The sequence below is a fragment of the Puma concolor genome, chromosome C2 (genome assembly GCF_028749965.1).
Source record: "Puma concolor isolate L17-30 chromosome C2, mPumCon1.1.hap2, whole genome shotgun sequence".
NCBI lineage: Eukaryota > Metazoa > Chordata > Mammalia > Carnivora > Felidae > Puma > Puma concolor.
In genome coordinates, this window is record NC_141675.1 from 117,606,151 (window position 1) to 117,618,331 (window position 12,181).

Sequence of the window (12,181 nt, forward strand, 5' to 3'; positions counted from 1 at the left end):
AAACCCATTATTATCCCCTTTTACAGATGATACAACTGGGGCTTATAGAGGTTAAGCAATTTGCTTTAAGTTACAGAACTAGTGATAGAAGTATCGAGATTTGAATCAGGGGTTTTAGCTCCAGATGCCCCCTTAAACATTACATAACACTTCAAATGTGTATGTCTAAGCACAAAAAGTTGGGATTATATTGCAAAAAAAACAAAACGAGCTGTCTGAAGGTGATGGAATTGATATATTTCTCATTTCCTTCTCAAAACATATTTTGCTATAGTTTTTTTTTTTACACCATAAATGCAAAAACAAAATAAAAATGTAGATGATCAAAACTATCCCATTTGTTTCCATTCTCTCTCTTCTCTGTCGCCTTCCTGGAGTTACTCGCTTCTAGGCTTGATGAATGTCTTCATCCCCAACATCAGAGTGTCTCGGCATGATTTTTCCATCTTAGCTCGGATACCCTGTCCTCTGAGTCCTCAATGTTCCCCGGCCCCTGAGCCTCTCACCCTAGCTCGCTAGAGGTTTCCACTACGTTTAAATTCCCTTCTCGGGCAAGTTCACATTGCGGAGACTGGGAACGAAACGCAGGAGCTGGGGAGCGGGCGAGGAAGGTGTCTCCACCGTGTTTACTAGGCCTCCAACACTCTCCCGGAGCCCTGCCCCCCAGCGTCGAAAAGCTTCCTGGAAAAGTCCTCCTTATCACTTCCCCTCTCGGGCTGGGGGCTGGGAGCGGGCGGTCCCCCCGCCCCCGGCTCCCGCTGTTCCACCGGAGCGCTCGCTCGCAGGCGCCGCCGCGCCGCAGTCCTCGGAGAGCGGCGCCCCGGCTCGCAGGTCCCCGCCGCGCCGCGCCACGGTCCGGGTCCCCGCCCGCGCCTCCGCCCGCTCCGCGATGAGGGTCCTGGGTGGGCGCTGTGGGGCGCTGCTGGCGTGCCTCGTGCTAGTGCTCCCCGTCTCCGAGGCAAACTGTGAGTAAGCAATAGCGTCCTGTCTTCTCTCCCCAGCAGCGCCCTCTGAACCGGGAGCCCTGTCGATAGGATTTTCTCGTCTGGGGCTGCAGCCTGCTAGAAAGTTTCCAGTAAGTCCCGACAATCTCCGGGCTGATGGAAGCAGCCGGGGATCTAGCGGGCAGTGTAATGGTGGGGCAGGGGCGATATTGCCCTGCTCTGGGAGTCAAGCGCTGCCTACAGGACAGATTCAAGAACCCGGGTGACACTAAGTATCAGTGAAGGAATTACAACACCTACCCACTGGCCCTCAACAGCTGAAGTTCCCAGTCAGAAGACAGGGATGAGCACCTTCAAGTATAACAATAGGGGGGAAAGGGCAACCTACTATATTTTATACCCGTTGTACAAGTGGCTGTCCCCAGGCAGCACCCCTTGTTGCAATTTACCTCCCTTTTGCAATTTCTGGACTTTGAGCTTGGTTTGCTTATCTCAACATTGACAAAACAATTGTTTTAGGATCACTGCTGGTTTGCATGGCAGTAGGCAGATGTCATTTTCTAACCTTGAAATCAAAAGGACTGTTAAATGTTGTGTTTCTCGGATCATTTTGTACTATTTTTGACACTGTCACTGATCTGAGGTCATGGCATGAATTCTTTGTGCTTTATTTTTGTATTTCCAGTTCTTTATGTTCCCACGGGTGGATTCAAGGCAGGATATTGAGTTTTCTCTGTAAAGTATATAAGGGATATTGAGGCATTTAGTACATTTTGATTGCCTGTTAATTTGTTTTCTAAAGTTTAAGCATGCTCCCTGATTAAAAATGCTTACTTGTGCTACATTTTATTCTCAGGAAATGGCATGGGAGAGATAAACTTTGAATTGCAAAAACGTTTAGGCTGCTTCAAGCTCCTGTGGAAACTTTTCAAAGATGGTAATTTTAGGAGAATTCAGTAGGAATTTACTAACATTCCACTAGTTTGTATCAGTTACTGATCAGGATGAATGAGGTATTTTAAAATTCTAGTTTACAGGTTAAAACATCATCTGTTGATTTTATATTAAAGAGCTACAATAGCAGCATTTCTATTCAAACCATTGTCATTAAGCCTATATGTAGACCACATGTATGAATTTATTATTTATATGGTTCATTAGAACAATCAAATATTTGCCTGGTAACCAGAAAGAGGCAAAACTATCTTCCAATATTCACTCCTTGTCATCACAAACCCTTTCTTTCTGTAGAGATTGTTAAATTTTCATTGAATCTAGACAGTTAAAAATGATGTGAATGTCTGTATGTATTACACACAGGTAATCAAACCATATATATGAAGAGATGCACTTGTTATATACAAACCCTGATAGAATAGAGAAATTAATTGTACGAATACATCACATAAAGAATAGTTGGCCCTATATTGCCTTTATTTTTAATAAATATGAGTAGTTTCATTGGATTAAAAATCATCTCTGGTTAACTGATGAGGAAACCAAGATAGAGGTGGAATGTTTTTACTCCCTAAGATTTTAAATTTGAGATAGAATTAGAACTCTAAATATTTGATTTATAATTCATTGGTTAGTCCATAGAGATATAGTTGCTATTTCAAGAAAAAGGTTTACAAATCACGGTTTTAGTTTTGAGAGTTGTTAGAAATTGTCCAGTTCAACATCTTCCTTTTAACAAGAATTGGTCAGAGATGTTAACTGAATTTGCAGACATTTGTATATATGAAAGATTTTTAATATCTCTTATATTTAGAATAAATATGAGAGAGAGAGACAGAAAAGGAGAGACAGATTTAAAATATATACTGTCTACATATTTCATCATTTGCCACTAAGAATTGTGGTGAAGAGAAATAGGAGAAAAGAGATCTTCTCTGACTAGTTTGGCCCTATCCAGAGTTCCTCTTGTAGGTGGATATAGTGAGTGTACTCTTAACATTACTGACTCATATTTTTCTTCTCCTTTTCACTCTCTTCTCTCCCTAACTATTCCATTCACTGTTTACCTCTATTCTCTTATATTCCCTTTATTTCAGAGTTCAAACTGTTGCACTGATGGAGAAACTATTTTAAGGTTGGGATGAGTTAGAGACAATTTCTGCTACAACAACCACAATACCGTTTGCCACATTCTCTTATCATCAGTTCTATGCCAGGTTACATAAGTACTGCTTCATAATAGACCTTTTCTGTCCACCACGTTCAATATCCTCTTCACACCTAAATGATCTATATTTAAATTTTTGACATATTATGAGAAAAAAATGAGAAGCTTGATAACACAGATATCAATAGTCTTTAGGTACAAGCAACAGTAATGAACTCTTGCTAACTAATGCAGAAAGAAAGAAAGAAAGAAAGAAAGAAAGAAAGAAAGAAAGAAAAGACAACGAAAGAGAAAGAATGGAAGAACAAAAAAGAAATGAAAGAAAGAGAAAGAAAGAAAGAAAGAAAGAAAGAAAGAAAGAAAGAAAGAAAGGAAGGAAGGAAGAAAGGAAGGAAGGAAGAAAGAGCAAGCTGAGTGAATTTATTGGAAGACTACTGAATGGCATGGTGAATAACTCGGCCTACAGAAGCCAGGAACTTGGGCATTTCTGTGATCTATACAGTGGGAACTCATGCACTCACTGTTAGGAGCTGCCATCAGATGACTGGGTTCTAACTGCCTTCTAGTCCTGGGTGTCCCCGCTCATGATCAAAATTCCTAGGAGAGAGAGCTTGATCGTTTTGGAGAGTCCTGTGACTGACAGGTCACTAGAATCAGGTGAAGTGCCCCGACAGCTCCAGCGAAGGGATGCGTCCTGCAAAGGAAGCAGAAACAAGAGAAGTCTACACATTCTAATTGGTTGTACAACATTCACGTATGCCCTTCTTTCCATAAACGCCATTTGGAAATATTTCAAGTATAATGCAGATATTTTTCATATAATGCAAATAACTAAGGTACAGCAGAAAGGACCTCCTTCTTAGAAGATTCCAGTCACCACATCCAAAGAGGAAGGCTCAAGGCTACCATTTCCTAGTTTAGGGGATCATTGAGTGATGTGCCTGCCTCCTCTCATGGCAATGTGCTATGCCTTGTGGATAAAATGATACATTGTAGTGTACCAATACTATAATAATAATAACAACAACAATAATAATATAACAATAATAATCAAAAGACAGCAAGGGAATACAAGTACTGACTTTAGGGTGAACTGTCTTTCTTTCTTTTGAGCTGGACTGGTATTTACGATCTCCTTCACTACCCAATTCGACTTGTCTCTTGCTTTCAGGTAGTTCCCTTATGTTTGATTTTTTTTGTCTGCTCTCTGAGATGAACCACACCCTTATTCAGGAAGAATCTGAGCCTTGTTCTAGCTGTGGTCGGTTGTATCCATCTCTTTGACAATTTCTATTGTGCATAATAGTCATCTTGAGGGAGCAGCACTCCTTCTAGCCTTGATTTATATGTGGCAACATCACTCTTTTGCCTTGATTATTGTCATACCAGCACAATCTTCTTAATTTTTTTTTCAACAGGAATAAGGAACTTGAAATGGCTACATAACAGCCTCAGCTTCTAATTCAGTGGAAATATATTAAGTCCTATGGTAAATGCATTTCTTCTTGGTTTACCAATTTTGAGATGAACAAGGGAAGAAAGCAAAAACACTGGGAATGGGTCATTGAATTAATTTCTTAGGCTGCTGTAACAAAGTACCACAAACTGGGTGGCTTAAACAACAGAATTTATTGTCTCACAGTTCTGGAAACTAGAGGTCTGAGATTAAGGTGTCAGCAGGATTGATTCCTTCTGGGAGCTGTGAGGGAGAATCTGTTTCATGCCTCTCTCCTAGCTTCTGGTAGCCTCAGACATCTCTTGGTTTATCGATGGCATGTTCCCTATGTCTTCACATCATTTTTCCTCTGCATGAGTGGTTCCATTGCAAATTCCCCCTTTTGATAAAGACATCAATCATATTGGATTAGAGTTGACTCTTATCACCTTGTCTTAACTTGATCATCTGCAAAACTGCTTTTTCCAAATAAGGTCATATTTGTAAGTAGTGGGGGATTAGGTCATTAGCATCTTTATAGGGGGCACCTTTCAATCCATGACAGTCAGTAAGCATCATATCATGACAACTACTTCTTCCCTTTCTACCTTTATTCCTGACCTGTGTATTTTAGCTTTAGGGGGAAAAAGCACTAAATTTTATGATGTCTAGGACAAAACATGTACCACATTTATTTAAGTAAGCTCTATGCCCAATGTGGGTCTCAAACTCACAGCCCCAAGATCAAGAGTCGCTGACTCTACCGACTGAGCCAGTGAGGGGCCCCCAAAACATACCACATCTTTTAACCACATTTTGGAAGACAGTGTTGTGTCTGAAAAGGCAGTAACAGAACCTTCAATAATTGGTCAGTCCATCATGCTATAAGGCTAGCTCCTTTCAGGTATTAGGGTACACAGTAGGACCCATGAACACCATAATCAACATCCTATTGACGTATTTCCTTAACCATGGAGTTAATTCTTTAGTTAGAGGTAAAGTTGTGTGGTTAGCATAAAGCATTAAGTAAGCCTAACAATAGTGATACTGATAGAAAAACTAAATCTAAATACAGAATAAATATCTCTGTGTCTGGGAACAGTGTGCTGCTCCTGCATGATAAAAGAGCCCTAATTAATCAACCGTTCACCAGATATCTGATTGGATTTTGCAATGCGTCTAATCTCTAACAGCAGAAGGAATGGTAATTTTGCCAGCAAATGTGGTGTCTTTTAGTAGTAAGAGCCTAGTAGATCTGAGGGAGGAAAAATCTGTATAGTTGAGTCAATACATAGTGTCCATCCTTGCCACCTGGTATGTGTATCGAACAACAGTAGACCCAGTGACACAGCAAGTGATAACCCGAGATAGCCTTAGCACCAAAGGTACCCACGGACTTGTATGTTTGGCCTTCGTGGCATTTTAAAGATCAGGAAATTTCACCTAAAAAGTTTGTGTTATGACTTCTCTTGAAAAACAACTAAAGGGGGAGCAGCCACCTGGGTGGCTCAGGTCATGATACTGCGGTTCATGGGTTCAAGCCCCACATCCCGCTCTGTGCTGACAGCTCAGGGTCTGGAGCCTGCTTCAGATTCTGTGTCTCCCTCTCTCTTTGCCCCTTCCCTGCTTGTGCTCTGTCTCTCTCTGTCAAAAATAAACATTAAAAAAAAATTAAAAAGAAAAAAAAGGAAAGCAAATAAAGGAAGATCTGGCCATACTGGACACACATTCAAAGCTGCCTTCCTAAGATAGAATATACTCTATCCAGTTAACCACAATTCTAAGCATCCCCTGTCATCTCTCATTAAATTCTCTTCTCTTATTTATGGTATCTATCTGAAACTTGTAGATTTCTGTGTTTGTGACCCTTGTACTAGATTGCCTTGGAAAGGAACACAGCTGGCAATCCTTAAGTGGATCATTCTATCCCCTCTTATTAAGAACTTCTCTGGTGTGGTGCTGTGTTGTGAGTATTCAACTGGAAAAGAAATATTCTCAGCTCTGGGCAATTCTTTCCAAACTTCCTTGTTTCTAGACCTGATATCTAGCTCTTTTTAGGTCTCTGAACAACTAAGCAGACCATTTACAACCATTCAGGAAGCAGAATAGATCTTGATCTCATTCCAAGCAAAGTGGACAATGAGAAATACTGCTTATATGTCTGCCCATTGTGAGGTTTTTGTTTCTCCAAAAATTCTATTTCTCCTCAGGATTCTATTTCAGCCGCAGGGAGGCTGTAGTTTGTTTATTTGTTCATTGTAAGCTGTATCTTCATAGCAGATCTACCTCTTGCTCATATTGGTACATTACAAAGAAGTATCTGTAAACTAGAGATTTCATCTTCCGTAGGTTGATTTGCATCTTCAGTAGGTTGGTCATGGGCTTTCCCTCCTAAGGCTGTAAAGGGAGCTTACAGGAGGACTTCTTCAAGTTAGAAAAGTGAGCAACCTGCTCAGGCCACATAGTTTTGCCTTTAGTTCCATCTTGTTCATACCATTTGAACATGTCACAGTTGAACTGCCGTCATAACTAAATTTCTGGCTAGACGGAAAAGGTAGCAGCCAGTTCACGATGAGCTATTTAAATCACATGGTCACCAGGTATCCTGTGGTCAGATTTGCAGATTTCACTGAGGTCCAAAAGGATGCCAGGAACAGTTTGTCAAGGGTAGACTAGTTACTTGCAGAAAGAAATGTGACTTGCTCTCTAATCGGAAGGACCTCTACGGAAATTCTTCTCTTGGGACTTGCTATGGTACCCGGTATAGGACCAAAGTACCCTGCCATCCTATGGACAATTTGACACAATTGGATCTGATGGGTCACTGGCTAGTCTGACTGACAGACTGCTTGAATTGAACTTTGAAATAGGTAGAGAGCATTTTCTTATTCTGGTTCCCATCTACATCTGGCACCTTTTGGATTCATAGGGTAAATAGATCAGAATAGAACACCTAAAAATGGAATATGCCTCAAAAATGAGAGGTCCACAAATATGTATTCTTCTACCTTAGTGTTGGACACCTAGGTTTATAAAAGGTTGTCTCTCACTTGGGCAGTAATATTCTAGCATGACCAAACTGTTGCTGAAAATAGTTCAATGCTCTCAGGGGAATGGATCAGTTTGGAGTTTGAGTTTTATTGGACCTATAGTTAGGTAGTTTTAGGACACGATTCCCGTAATCAACTGACCCCCATAAGCTTCAGGTCTAATGAGAAACCTTAGATTTTAGATGCTTTGCTTCCCCAAAGGCCAATATCTAATAATCACTAAAGGTTTTGGGGATCTTTTCTCTTAGTGCAGTTGCCCAATGCAGTTAACTTGCTTTGGAGAGAACAAGGAGAAAAGTTCACAGTATACAGGAGGCTTCTTCAAGGGCATCTCTCCTCTCCTCCATTCGAGAGGTTCTGGATCCATCAACTGACTCAAGATTGGTGATTCAGGAGACGTGGCGATTTCTTTGTATTGTGACTGAAGTACAGCCTCTGTTTGCTAACCCACCGAGTTTTTGGATAAAAAAAAACCCAGTGAAGAACTTTGTGGATTGTCTTCCCATCTCATTCGAGGAGGATCTTCACCTGTTAATTCTTTCTCCAACATTCAATCGCTACAACACCTTGACTTTGATTCATGTGAATATGAGCTGCCACCTAAGCTCAGCCACCCACCCCCCAGGTTCTTCCCATTCCACCTGAGATCTGGGAGCCCATTTCTATTGCAGCCTCTCCCACCAGCATTTCTGATCCAGGGAGAACAGCCAGTAAAATCCCTTTTAGAAGGCCCAGTGGTTTCCTTAACAATTATTTCTGTGATAATCTTGAAAATGCCTTCTTTTATTTCATACTGGGAGGTGGGATGGGTAAGTGAGGAAGTGAATAGGTAGGAACAATGTGACAGATTCAAGCCAGAATGTCTGTCTCCTAGTCTTTGTGAATTCTTGCTTTAATACTATGCCAAGGAATGTCTGGATTTTGAGTCATTTTAGGGTGTGCCGAGGTTTTGTCTAGGATGGCATTAGCCAACCAAGCCACTGTTAGAACTGAAACTGGTGGCCCTAGCTAGCACATGGGATGGAATCAGCGATATTAATACATTCAGCCTGATGGAAAATTACACATGCCTTTTGTATTGGTTTTCTATTGTTGTATAACAAATTACCGCAAACTTGGCATCTTGAAACAGCACAATTTATTATCTTGTAGTCCAGGCTCAAGTCCAGGGACCTGCTCAGGGTCTAATAAAGCTAAAATCAAGGGGTCCGCCAGGGCTGAGATCTCATTTGAAGCGTCCTCTTCCAAGTGCACTGATCTCTCCAATGAGAGGAAGGAGAAGGGAGCGCAGTGGAGGACGTGGACTTGTGTGCGGAAGTGACAAAACTCACTTCTGCTTATAGTTCTGTTAGTTCCAACCCAAGGAAGCACATGGAATATTTGGTCAGCATTGTTTCTGTTACAAATATCTTTCCTCTAAGGTTAAGATTACTATTTCTTCCTCTAAGAGAAACACAAATACTTACTGCTTATTTTACCTTTGGTAATATACTTACAAAGTGTGAGGTTGTAATAACTACTTGTTAAATAGGGAAGGCATAATTAACTGTGCCCAATAGACCTAAGCTGGGGACATACTCTGATGACAGTGAGTTGGCGGTTAATGTAGCAAGGTGAAAAAAAATAGGGTAATAGGTGATACTGAAATTATTTCTCTTGTGAGAATGGTTACTATTTTAGATTGAAAAGTGGCTTTAGGTTTAGAAAGTGAAGTCCTGAACACATGATCTATAGCTTTGCTGTTCTAGAATAGTTCATGAACCAGTAGTGGGAGCATTACCTGTGAGCTTATTAGAAATGAAGCCTCTCTGGCCCCACCCCAGACCTACCAATTCAGAATATGCATTTTAAGAAGATTCCAGGTGACTCCTATGCACGTTTAGAATTTGAATCATGTTTGGTCTATAAGGAGATAGCTGAAAAGAGTGATCAATGGTTTTGCATAAAAAGTGAGCAGAAATTTACAGGGGTGGCAGTAGGGGGATAGCAGTAGGAGGCAACCAGGGAGACAGAAGGGGAGAGGAAGTCAGAGAAGGGAGAAAAGAAGCGAGCACAAGGCAAGAGAATGCAGCTTGTGAAAAGGTCTCCAGGAAGAAATTATTAGATGTGAGATGGACAGAGGACCTTTAGGAACTGGCTTTTTTTTTTTTTTTTTTTTTTTTTTTGAGACTCAACTTTAAATTGCAAAAATTGCTTTAATGTAAACCATAGCCCTTTGCACCTTCCCCCTGCCACCTACCCCCAGTGTTTCTTCAGAAGAGGTTATTTCCACATTTAAGTTGATTAAGAACGAAGAGAAGAGTTCCATAAGATGCAACGGACTTGAACAGTTTACTGAAAGCTAACACACTGAGTGAGTAGTGACTCATAAGAACCTCAGCTACAAAAGAATGCAGAAGTCTTAAGAGACGTTTTATCAGGTATGTGATTGGGGTTTTGGTCACCAGTCAGTGAATCAAAAAGCGCAAGATGGAGGCACCTGGGTGGCTCAGTTGGTTAAGCATCCAACCCTTGGTTTCAGCTCAGGTCATGAGCTCGTAGTTGGTGAGTTCAAGCCCTGCATCAGGATCTGCTCTGTGAGTGGGGAGCCTGCTTGCAATTCTCCCTCTCTCCCTCTTTTCTCTGGCCTTCCCCCGCTTGTTCTTGCTCTCTCTCTCTCTCTCTCAAAACAGATAAATAGACTTAAAAAAAAAGGTCAAGATGGTATGTGACATTAGCAAAACTCAAGCTATTTTTAAATTGTTAAGCTTTGATTGAGGGTAAATGTTTTGTTAACACTAAAAGAAAAAACTCACCTTGGTGATGCAAAAACAAACAGTAGTCTTGACTCTTTTTTCTATTAAGTGAAGCAAATCCTTTTTACCTAAATATTCCTATTTTATTGTACATATATTTGGGAAATACATAAGTAAATAATTATAATAATATTAATTAATTAATTAACAATATTAATAATTCATTAATTTTAGACAAGAAAATACTGTGCACACAAAAGATTGGAAAAAAATGGATAACATTTTAATAGTGAGTGTCTTTAGAGAGTAGAGGCATGATGCTTTTTTTTTTTCTTTTCAAATTTTTATGTGAATTCTAGGTAGTTAACATACAGTGCAACATTGGTTTCAGGAGCAGAATTCAGTGATTCATCATTTACATACAATACTCAGTGGGAGTTATGATGCTTTTTATTCCTTGTTTACCTTTTTGTTTTTAATAACTATAATAAATTGTGTTATTACTCTAGTATAGGAAACAACCTCATATAAGAGTTTTGTTTATATTATATTGTTCTAACTATAGAAATTGAATCTTCCAGGCTTGAGGGGAAGTGAAGTAAGGATATTTATCTAAATAGATTCTGAGTGTTTCTACAGTAAGTAAAGTAATATAAACTGGTTCTAGGCCATTAGTAGAATTCTTCTTAGTCCTCTTGTTCATTGTTTTTGGAATGGACTTTGAAAAGACACATTCAAGAAAAATGGCTTTGTGGTGCCTGGGTGGCTCAGTCGGTTGAGTGTCCGACTTCAGCTCGGGTCATGATCTCACAGTCTGAGTTCGAGCCCTGCGTCGGGCTGTGTGCTGACAGCTCAGAGCCCGGGGCCTGTTTCAGATTCTGTGTCTCCCTCTCTCTCTGAACCTCCCCCGTTCATGCTCTGTCTCTCTCTGTCTCAAAAATAAATAAACGTTAAAAAAAAAAAAGAAAAATGGCTTTTAAATCTTCATAAAAATGGCGAAATTATAACTTCATGTGTTTGTGTGATGGTTTCCATATTTCAAAATGGTGTCTTTGGCATTTTCTCATTGAGTTTTACAGCTGTTCTGTGATTCACCTTCCCATCTTTAGGAAAATGTTACCTTTACTCCCCCTCTACAGAAAGTTATTACCCCCTCTTTCTTTTCCTGCTCTCATTTGAACTTCTTGAGGAAGTAGTTTATTCTAGCAGTTTCTATTTCCTTTCTTCCTTCTGGTATACCTCCCACTGGTATTGGTGATGGGGAATTTTAATGGTGATCCTATTGTTAAACCAACTACATTTCACCTCTCATCGCAAATCATGGTAATTATTATTAATAAGTTCCTTATAACATTTGACACTATTGAAATTATCTTTTTGAAATTGACCTCCTTTTATGTCTATAAACATTATCTTCAACTTTTCTTTCTCTCCTGGGACACTTGGGTAGATCAGTCGGTTGAGCATCTGCTCTTGATCTCAGCTCAGGTCTTGATTTCAGGGTCATAGTTCAAGCCCTGCTTTGGGATCCATGCAGGGTGTGAAGCCTGCTTAAAAAAAAATTATTCTTTCTTTCTCTATATATGTGTGTTACTAATTCTACTTCTGTTGTTTTGTTGATCTCTGTTTTTCCTTAAATATTAAAGTTTCCTTGGCTTCCACTTGACCTTCTAGCCTCATTGAACATCTTTTTCCAGCTTAAACTACCAGCTATATTCTACCAACTCCCTAACATATTTAAACCATTCAAGTAATCCATGATTAATATAATCTAATTTGGGAATACAGATATTCACTGTAATATTGCACTAAACAAAAAAATAAAATCCATCTGTAGTTCATTAGCCAGAGACCAAAGTATTGTTTTGCTTTATATTCTTCTAAGCAACCTT

The 12,181-nt window shown here is 39.9% G+C and overlaps 1 protein-coding gene across 1 annotated transcript in view; it reads left to right on the forward strand.

The window, feature by feature from the left end:
- The first annotated feature begins 703 nt into the window (after positions 1-703).
- Positions 704-12,181, forward strand: part of PROS1 (protein S) — a 70,921-nt gene continuing 59,443 nt past the window's right edge. The window contains exon 1 of the mRNA XM_025914125.2: positions 704-965. Within this exon, the coding sequence (XP_025769910.1) occupies positions 890-965 (76 nt within the window). The 5' untranslated portion in view covers positions 704-889. The remainder of the gene's footprint in view (positions 966-12,181) is intronic.